The sequence below is a fragment of the Onychostruthus taczanowskii genome, unplaced genomic scaffold (assembly GCF_017590055.1).
Source record: "Onychostruthus taczanowskii isolate IOZ18803 unplaced genomic scaffold, ASM1759005v1 scaffold14, whole genome shotgun sequence".
Classification (NCBI taxonomy): domain Eukaryota; kingdom Metazoa; phylum Chordata; class Aves; order Passeriformes; family Passeridae; genus Onychostruthus; species Onychostruthus taczanowskii.
This window is the reverse complement of record NW_024498573.1, coordinates 12,185,600-12,196,385: the sequence shown is the minus strand read 5'-3', so window position 1 is coordinate 12,196,385 and position 10,786 is coordinate 12,185,600. Positions and strand designations below refer to the sequence as shown.

The 10,786-nt window shown below is 44.7% G+C and overlaps 1 protein-coding gene across 1 annotated transcript; it reads right to left on the bottom strand.

Annotated features, from left to right (window-relative positions):
- Window positions 1-2,649: 2,649 nt before the first annotated feature.
- Window positions 2,650-6,736, bottom strand: CCNG1 (cyclin G1). The gene is made up of 7 exons (XM_041397904.1): window positions 6,605-6,736; window positions 5,966-6,229; window positions 4,717-4,970; window positions 4,051-4,129; window positions 3,870-3,968; window positions 3,424-3,618; window positions 2,650-2,796 (listed from the first exon to the last, which is right to left on the bottom strand). Exons 2-6 carry the CDS (start codon window positions 6,227-6,229, stop codon window positions 3,427-3,429), a joined length of 888 nt encoding a protein of 295 aa, XP_041253838.1. The 5' UTR covers window positions 6,605-6,736; the 3' UTR covers window positions 2,650-2,796; window positions 3,424-3,426.
- Between the last annotated feature and the right edge of the window lie 4,050 nt (window positions 6,737-10,786).

The following is a 10,786-nucleotide window of genomic DNA, read 5'->3' as shown; positions in this document are numbered from 1 at the left end:
ACAGGATGAAGTTTAATAATAATGCTGAGTCCTGCATTTTGGCCACAATAACCCCCTGCAACATTATAGGCTGGGGACAGTGACTGGACAGTGCCCAGGCACAAAGGGACCTGGGGGTGCTGGTCAACTGCTGACTGAACATGAGCCAGCAGTGTGCCCTGGTGGCCAAGAGGGCCAAGGGCTCCTGACCTGGATCAGGAACAGTGTGGCCAGCAGGAGCAGGGAGGTCATTCTCCCCCTATACTTGGCACTGGTGAGGTCACACCTTGAGTGCTGTGTCCAGTTCCAGGCCCTCAGTTTAGGAAGGATGTTGAGGGGCTCAAGCACATCCAGAGGAGCCAGTAAGGTGGGTGAGGGGAACACAAACTCTGAGAGGAACAACTGAGGGAGCTGTGCCCTATTTAGCCTGGAGAAAAGGAGACTCAGAGGTGACCTTATCCCTCCCTACAACTTCCTGATAGGTAGTCAGGTGGGGGTTGGTCTCTTTTTCCAGGAAGCAACTGACAGAACGAGAGAACATGGTCTTAAGCTGTACCAAAGGAAATATAGGTTGGATATTAGGAAAAAGGTATTTATGGAAAGAGTGATGAAGTACTGAAATGGCCGGCCCAGGGAGGTGGTGGAGTCACCATCCTTGGATGTGTTTTAAAAAAGACTGGATGTGACACTCAATGTTTAGTTGAGGTGTGAGGGCATGGGTTGGACTCAATGATCTTGAAGGTCTCTTCCAACCTAGTGATTCTGTGATGCCCACGAAGTTCCACCTGGACATGAGGAACAAATTCTTTCCTGTGCAGCAACTGTGCACAGAACAGGTTTCCCTGAGATGGTATGGAGTTAATCAAGAAATGTCTGGATGAAATCCAGTGTCATGTGCTCTTGAATGACCCTGCTCGAGCAAAGAGGTGGGACCAGCTGATCCCACCTATGGTCACTTCCAACCTGACCCACTCTGTGATTCACTGCTGAAGAACAGATTCTGTAAGATATTTACCATTTTCTCATGTGGTTCCTCCCACACAGCCTCAACCTCTTATAAAAATTGCAGGGGAAAAATCTGCATTATGTCTTACCTCCTGCCTGAAAATTTTTCTCCAGGTACTATTCAGGTATAAGTCACATTTATAGGCTTCCTACTAGTATGTTTCAAAACATACATTACAGGAAAAAAGCTACTTAGTTAAGCACATTTCAATGTTTAATTTAAAGGTACATATCTTGAGACAGGACAATTATAATTGCACACTGCATCCCCTCCCAGTAGGCTGACCACACCTTTGAGTAGCTTTGCACAGGTCAGCACAATGCCCAGGCAGCACTGACAGGTGTGATAGCCAGTTACATGTTTTGCAGTGCAATCACTCCCATGAGCTCATGAGATTTGATTTGTCCAGTAGAGAGCTTTGGTATGGAGTCTTCTTTGAAAGCTATAACTAGTTTGAGATATGCAAAGAATGGTTTCTAACTCAGCTGGTACCATTACAGGGAAGGGTTGGCTGGCCAACATCTCATCCCACACTCTGATCTCTCTTTCTCCACTCCATCAGTCCATGTAACAATCAGGTTTAACAGCCTGTTGCCAACAGCCTCTGTCCCACAGTGATTTTCTCCACTCCATCAGTCCATGTAACAATCAGGTTTAACAGCCTCTGTCCCACAGTGACGCAGAATTCAAGAGGACATTAGCAACACTCTCCCAGAACCTCTTTTCATCTAACATACAGTAATACATTCTTATTATTCACTTCCTTGGTAGCACTAGAACGCCTCAAATATTGACCTGGTCTTCAGAACAAACAGCTGTGTTTTACAAAGCTTACCATTAAAGAGATCAGAGTTGAAGCAATCTTCAATGTTTCTCATCTGGATTACTCCTACACAGAGGCCACGGGGGTGGGGTGGGGGGGGAACTAGCCCTGCTCCTACTGTACCTGTAACAATGTGCCTGTTCAGTATCAGCATTTACCTCTAGTACAGCAAACCTTTGGAAAACTAATGTCAGATTTAGGGCATGAAAGGGTTACATGTGACCCAGTTCATTCCCTTAGTCTTTCATTAGGTATCACCAAGTTTTTACACTCAGTGAGAGTGGCATCAGCAAACTAACAGCTCTTACAAAATACTGCAGTTACTGATGCTGTGCTAGAGACTGTCTTTCCTAAAGGAACACAGTAAAGTTGCTCTTTTCTCCTGCTCTACCTACTCGACATGTTCAGTGGGTATCACAGGCTGCTGTTTAATGTGTCTGTGGTAGGAGGCCAGTGCCCATCCTGGCAGGAACACATGGACACAAGGTACTGCCCAAACAGCACACCAGGTGAGTTGGCAGGCATTTGCTGTCATCAATATTGAGTTGGATTAGTCTTTCTTTTCTTAACACACTGCAGCACTGCACTACTACACATCAGATTTTCCTGGTATTGCATAATCCTCAGAAAGAGAACCAGGTTTTAAAAATTAATACCAAATTCAGCACCTGCAGTTACTGTAAACCAAGGTTAGATTATACAAGCTGCTCTACAAACTCTAAGGTGTTAAAATTCCTTGTATTGGGATTGTGTTATTCCACTGACTAGTGAACAGTCTACCAAGTAAGACTGAAAACTGACACCACGTACTTTTGAATTCGTCATGAAAAGAACTGGTATGTGCTGGAAGGATCTTTAGTCTGACATGTTACATGTTCTTTCCATGAGTTGAGCTCTTCATTATTAAGATCATGGTTCAGACTGTTTCTCAAATATCTGTGTGCCTGTTGACAAGGTCACAGGATGGTCTTCCCATTTTATTGCACTCCTGTAAAAAACCCAAACAAACAGTCAACTCAAGTGCTTTCTACAAGAGCCAAACACAGCATGAGATCTTAATACAGCAAGACAACAGCAAGATGGCTGTTACAGAAAAAGGTGTAGCATCTGGAAGTAAAATATAGGTAAGGAAGTTTATCATTTTTACAGAGTAAAACAACAGTAACAGGAATAACTGAATTACAGATTTTAGCCTTCACTAAGTAGTTATACAAGTAGAACTGTATAAAACTGTCTGTTGTAAGTGGCACAATTGTTGTAAGTAAACAATTACAAGAAACTCATTCTAACAGGCTGGTTTTCTTTTTGGGATAGGAGCAAAGCAAAGGTATTTTTCCCCTTTTCCACGCTTTACTTCACATTTTAGTGTGAATGTGGTCCCAATGTCTGCAGAACATTTCTGGTACCATGACACACATCAGCTCTTCCTTCAGTGTTCATGCATTAATCAGGTTGTCACTTCCTTAGGTCCAGCACTGGTTTAAGCATGAACACGGGAACAGGCTGACTACGCTTCTGTTACATGATGCCAGGAGGTAACCTGTAAGGACCCTGGAGGTAGTTAACAGCTAATTTTACTTCTACATGATCAGACCTTGATTTTACAAAGACTTACCTATTATGAGGTGGTCTCTGGAATGGTAGGAAGGTGTGTTATTCTGTAGTAGCTATGTTTAAGCTGCCGAGCTGTACGTCCAGACACAATCCATTTTAATTTCTGCACATTTGGTTTGGAACACTTGCTTGAGGAATATTCCGTAAGGCACTTCAACACTAGCTCCTTCCAGAAGGTCAATTCTCTGTTGCTTATCTACATAACAAGACATAATGTCCTATGTTAACAGCTAGCTAAATCTTTACTTTGTACAAGTACTTTCAGCTTCTTCAACAAGATAGGCAGCCAAATATCCCAGGCCAAATGAAAAAAAAAAAAACCCAACAAAACATTACAAGAAAGCCACAAAAGAAACCAATATGCCAAGGCACCTGTTCCTTCCCCACTGTGTAGACCTTTCCATGCATTTTTCTTACACCCTTCCCTGAAATTTTATCTGCACATACCTTGGAATGTAACTGTAGAAATTCCAATACTTCCGTCAACTCCAGCAGTTTCTGTTCTTCTGTCTCTAGTGCCAAAATAGACAGTGCCAAGACAGAAGGCTGGAGAGAGAGAAGATGTTTTTAAACATTTCTTTGCTAAGTTTCAGCAGCTTAATTTTCTTTGAACTTTTAAGATGTTTACCTTGGCTTTAGAAAACATGATTCTGCAGTGACAGACCTTAAGCTGGGTCTCAAGCCTCTCAAAATTAAGGTATTTTCTCCTGTAATAAAAACAGATGAGTGAATCTAGAGGAATGCAAGCTTGATCAAGGCAGCATCACTCTGGGAACTCAGAGAAGCAGCAAGAATGTTCATTATCTAAACAAAGGCCTCATTTGTCCCAGAACTTCTGGGGTTACATTCAAACAGGTGTTCAGTTTTGGCAGTCCCAATGCCAAAAATAAATCTTGTGTTACACTAGGCAGAGCTGCATTACAAAAGCAGGCTTAAAAAGGAATTTCAGTGCTTGGTAGCAAAAGGAATCTTTTTTTAAACCAGATTTTGCAATCTTTACAATGAGGCAATACTTCACTGCAGCATAAGCAGATATTTCTTATACCATCATAACTGAGCAAGTTTGGTTTTCAGCTCAGAGAGCAATACTCCATTTATGCAAACAATATTCAAAATTACAATAATATTAAATCACAGATGCTCACATTTATGAGAATTTCGAGTAGGGGGAAACGTCTGTGCAATTTTTAGTACAGAAACGCCAATTACTCAAGCAATTTCCCTGCTTATTTTTCTACATTCTACATTTTTTGGTCTTAGGCAGTTATAGCAAAATCAAGATTAGTCACAGTACCTTTCACAGCTTAAATTCTCATGAATGAATGAATGATAGAGCTGTAGAAATTGGAAGGCTGTTACAGCTTTGACTTTCCAACACAATTTCTCCAGTATGATTTTCTCCATTCTCATCATATCAGAAACAGTGAACCTATACTGGCTTATTCGAATTAAGTCAGTGGCTAAGGGCACATTTCTCTCTTCTTCTGATGCCTTCACAGCCAAGTAGAAGCAGCTGAGTCCAACACAGCCCAAGTGTTTAGGCTGTACCTAAAGAAAAGTGAATTGTTATTTTCAAAGAAGAAGGTCTCTGATCACCTACTACAACACGTAAGTTTCAAACTGTAGGCACCAATCTATTTAACCAAAAAATTAGGGGGGATGAGGGGTTGTTTTGTTTTTTTGGAGACTGAAAACTAAGTCTTTTATTGTACACAGTCATGCACCATAAATTGAATCTCATTCATCTAAAAAGCAAGACTGCAGAGCAATTTTGATTGAGGTAGAACTGACTTATTAATGAAGTCCTAAAATAGTCTAAGAGGAAGCTTTTAGGACTTAAAGTGTTGTACATATTAGGGATGATAGTAAAAAATTGGGGGTTTCTAACTCTAAATATACACACACACACACACATATATATATATATATATAAAAATGGTCTTATTTTATTCCATAGACAATGTAGTCCTGATTTTTACTGCTTAATCTGGATGCACAAGTCTTTGAAACCATCATTTTCCCATCCATCCCATCAAGCTTTCTCATTTTTGTTTGAACACACAAGCAAAACAAGCTTTTGTTCTTGTTTAAAGTGTACAGTGGTAATCCTGTCTTGTTAGACAATTTAAAACAACTCAGGTCAGCATGTCACATCTGCATGGGAAAAGGCAGTGCTAAACAATGTTTGACCAGATTTTAAATCTTCAGCAGCATCTTGATATACACAAGGCTAACTGACAGGTTGAAAAGGCAGTTAAATAGGAAGTAGTTTAACTTTTTTTGTATCTATGCTGCAGGACAGGCAGCCTATCTTGGTCTAAGCCATTAACACGTCCTGTTTCCCAGCCCACGGACATCCTTGAGTTTTTCATTCTCCAGAGGAAACAGCTTTCTGAACAATACCAAAATCTGAACGAAGAACGCAATTTTTCAGCTCTGCACAACCAAGAATTTCTGGAAGGAGCTTAACCTTTATCTAAACCCAAGATATTCTAGCTTCGAATAGGAACCCGTCAGAGAGCTTATCCTTTAACAAGCCTTACCTTCATTTTTGACAAGAATCTATCTAAGAAATTCACAGCTAGAGAGAACGTCTCAGTGTGGAAGCCAAAGAACTGAGTTAAGCTGAGGAGATCTTTCACTTCGAAGTCTCGCAGCCGTGCGGTCATTCGCAGGCCATTGTCGTGGGCAGCCTCGAGCAGCCGGAGGCCGGCGGCCCGGGGCTGAGCCCGCAGCTCCTGCTCCAGCATCGCGGGCAGCTCGAGCACCGGGTCCCGAGCCCCGCCGCTCGCCAGGGTATCGATCATCTGCCACGAGAAACAGCGCCGGCCAGTAAACAGCTGAACCGCGGCAAACTCACCAAAACCTCTCAAACTCTACGGCCCAGATGCAGCAGCCCGGGCACACGCACGGAGCGCCCCGGGGCACCCGCGGCCCAGCAGCGTGAGGGCACGGCGGGGCCGCGCCTCCCGGGGCATGCCCGGGCCTGCCCCTCGCTGCCGCGGGGCTCTGCCGGCGGACGGGCGAGCTGCGCGCTCCGCCGGGGGATGCAGGGACAGAAGGACACAGGGACAGAGGGACACCGCCCACCCCACGGAAGGGACGGGAGGGGACAGGACGGACACGGCACGGGGACGCCAAACGTGCAACCGGAGGGACGGGAGCCGGCCGCGCGCCCTTACCTTGTCTGTGCAGCCCCGCTCCCTGCCCGGGAGGGGAGGGGCCGGGCGGGCCGGAGTGTCCGGAGCGGGGCCGGGCGGTCGGGGCCGGGGCTGGGCTCCGTCCGGCCCCGCGGCACCGGCGCGCACCCCAAGCCCGCGGGAGGGACCGGCCCAACTATGGAGAGACCGGCCCGGCCACTGAGGGACCCGCCCGGCCATTGAGGGACCGGCCCAACTATGGAGGGACCGGCCCGGCCACTGAGGGACCGGCCCAACTATGGAGAGACCGGCCCGGCCACTGAGGGACCGGCCCAACTATGGAGGGCCCGGCCCGGCCACTGAGGGACCCGCCCGGCCATTGAGGGACCGGCCCAACTATGGAGGGACCGGCCCGGCCACTGAGGGACCGGCCCAACTATGGAGAGACCGGCCCGGCCACTGAGGGACCCGGCCGGCCATTGAGAGACCGGCCCGGCCACTGAGGGACCCGCCCGGCTCGGCCCGGCAGTTGTGATAGTCTCGCTCGTTGGACCGCTGGGAGCTCCCTGAGCGTGCACCCAGCCCTGGTACTGATGCCTTAGGTTTTAGCTTTTGTATTTTTCAGGTGTTGTGCTGCTTTAATGTGTAGTTCTGAGCTTCATATTAAGTGTTGGTAAGCGTTCTTCACAAAGTAGGGAGACAAAACAATTTGTTACCTAGCTTGCGACCAAGGACGGCCACCCAGATTTCAGGCCCAAGAGCATAAACAGCATGGACTTAAGAGAGAAAAACAAGAAGGATGGGACTTCATAACCTAAAGCTGTAATGGGACAATTAACTCCAATATGCAAATGGACCAGAATTTATAAAAGTGAGAGACCCATGACCGGTCATCCATTTTTTTGGTGACCATTTTGGTTCATCTTGGGTGTAGCCCTGGCTGGGCTCTAGCACTGCCCAAGGTGGATCCATTGAGGCCTCCAAATAAACACCTACTTTATTCTTTAAGTCTGTCTGGTCTCTGTTCTAGGCTCTATCAGCCTTGAAAAGGCATCAGTACAAATGGCTCTTAGCGCATAAATGGTGTCTAAACCCTGGGATGGCTCCTGGCTGGGTTTCCAGGCCAGGGCAGATGCTGTCCCCCAGAAGGCTGGAGGGGTTCGGTGCTTTACTGCTCTCACCTGCATGACTAAAACCTCTCCAGTAAAAGGCATTAAAGGGTTCACATCTTGCATGAAATACAAGTTTCTACTTGCTGTCCATTTCCCTTCCTTCCTCAGACCTTTGCAAACTGCTGATTGAGAGAGTGCATCTAAAAGGCACTGGTTTGACCCTCATTATAATGTCATTGATTTGAGTGTGTATTAGACAAGAAGAAGTAATTTGTTAAAAAAATGAGAGTGGAAGCATCAATCCCAGGTCTCATGCCACAGCCCATCTGAGAAAAAATGAATTGTCTTTTGGTGCTACAAAGTCTAAACTGTAAATCAATCTGTTGCTATTGGATGACATTCCCATATAATTGCCCGTGAAAGCAAACTCAAGTACTTCAAGTATTCACAGATGCAGCACATCAGAAATAAAGATTGTAGCAAATCAGATGTCATGAATATGGATATTTATGTTGCCAGTAAATAGTCTGAGTTATCTAAATTGAAATTCAAAATTATATATTGCAAAGGAAGTGTTCTTTCTTTTTTTTTTTTTAAAGAGTTGGAAAACATTTGCAGTATTCTTCCTGTCATTACTATGCACATAATAATCATGTGAAGCAAATGATACTTCTTTTCATGCTGCTTGTTTTAAATAGCTTTTATTTCTCAAATTGCTCTTAAAAATAGACTAAGGGAGTGCTGTAAAAAGCAGTGGACCATGGGTCTAGTTTGAAGCCACTGACAGCAGGCAAAATCACTGGCCTGTTTTTTGTTCTTTCAGTAAGGATTCTGGACTGAGGTGACAACATGGAAAAGCAGTTCATGTTGATTAAATATAAGTTATGATTTTAAAATGTTCTTTGGCATTTGGCAAACAGAAACCCAAAACACCTTCTTGGGGCTACTGTAGCCACGTGGGCAGCAGCTTGAGAAGTGTCTTGCTGTGAGTTGCCAGACTGCACGCTGGAGTGGCTGAAGTGAGTGCACATACTCTGCTCTGCAGGATGCTGTGTGCGGACAGAAGATGCTTCAGGAGAGGGGCTGCAAACAGTGAGAGCACCAGGAGCTCCTGAAATGCATTGCAGGTATTCCATTGTAGCTCTGACAGAGATGAGCTAGAGGATTCAGACTGGATAGCAAAGATGCTACATCTCTCCTACATGTCTGTTCTGCCTCTGCAGTGGTTGTCATGCCTGAGACAAGGACACAGAGTTTCCTCCAGGATTGGGTTGGTTTCTCTCTCTGCAGAGAGACTTTGCTTGGTTGAATGGATGGGCGGAGTCCAACAGCATGAAGTTTAATAATTCTAAGTGCCAAGTTCTACATTTTGGCCACAAAAATACCCTACAATGTTACAAGCTGGGGACAGTGTGGCTGGACAGTGTTCAGGCAGAAAGGGACCTGGGGGGGCAGGTCGACAGCCGGTTGAATATGAGCCAGCAGTGTGCCCTGGTGGCCAAGAATGCCAATGGCATCCTGGCCTGGAGGAGCAGGGAGGTCATTCTGCCCCTGTACTCGGCAATGGTGAGACCACACCTTGAGTGCTGTGTCCAGTTCTGGGCCCCTCAGTTTAGGAAGGTGTCGCCATGATATTTTATGAAAAATCCTTTGCTAGGATTTTTCTCCCATTCTAGCTGAGAAACGTCAGAAAAGAAATGTAAACAATTAACTATCTGATGGCTGTGGAATGTGGTCTGGACATTGTTTACCAACAGGTGCATCTTTGTTTGGTTCATGTGAGTTGTTTCTACTTAATAACCAATTAAAGATACAGCTGCATTGGACTCTGAGAGTCATGAGCTTTCGTTATTCATTCCTTCCTTTTCTTTCTAGCCTTCTGAAGGATCTTTTATCTCTATTCTTTTTAGTATAGTTTTAGTATGTCATTTTAATATAATGTAATATAATATCATAATATAATAAATCAGCCTTCTGAAACATGGAGTCAAGATTCTTGTCTCTTCATCATGGCACCCTCGAACACAACCATAGGAAGGATGTTGAGACGCTTGGGTGTGTCCAGAGGAGGCAAGGAGGCTGGTAAGGGGCTGGGAACACAAGCCCTGTGAGGAACGTTTGAAGGAACTGGGGTTGTTTAACCAGGAGAAGAGGAGGCTTAGATGTGACCTTATTGCTCTCTACAACTTCCTGAAGGGAGGTTGTAGACAGGTGGGGTTGGTCTCCTTCACCGGGCAGCAACTGACAGAACAAGAGAACACAGTCTCAAGCTACATCAGGGAAGGTATAGGTTGGATATTAAGAAAAAAAATTTCACCGAAATAATCATAAAGTACTGGAATGCTCTTCCCAGGAAGGTGGTAGAATCACCATCTCTGGATGTGTTTAAAAAAAGACTGGACATGGCACTTGGTGAGGTGTTAGGGCATAGGTTGGACTCAGTGACTTTCAACCTCATTATTTTGTGATTCTGTGATTCTCCCTTGACTGCAAAAATAATGTCCAAACCCCTGTTTTGGATAGGGATAATGGCAGTCCATTAGCTCTTTTTTCTCTATTACTGCACTGGAATTATATGTAATCTATATGCTAGTCTCCTGCCTGTATCTGAGTTGTATGCTTGCTTATGTGAGCTCTTTGAGCTATTTTTACAATGTATTGATTTTAAAAATAATCTTTTACCCCAAAAGTATTTATATTGACATAATTCAGGAAAATCCTTTGCTGTTTCACACTCCTTTCCCCCAGCCTTTGTTAAGAGCATCAGCAAGCATTATGAATATGACTGGTGTGTAGTTAGCTTCCCTAGAAGAAGAGGGTGTGGATGTGGTATGAAATCATGGATCTGGAGTGTAAACATAAAAACTAGCAGCAGTCCTGTACTCGTCATGGTTATATCTTCTCCACCCATAATTTTCAGCCAGGTATTTTCTCCCATTTCGAGAAGATTCAGGACTGCTTTTTTAGGAAGTGTCATGTCAGCTGGATTTGGAACACAGGGTAATTTGTTGAACAGACAGGGAAAGTTGAGACTGGGCACTTGTGATGATTAATAGGCCTGAAAAAGTTGTGCATGTTTTTGTTAATCACCCCAGGAGGAGCAGCCTAGGGA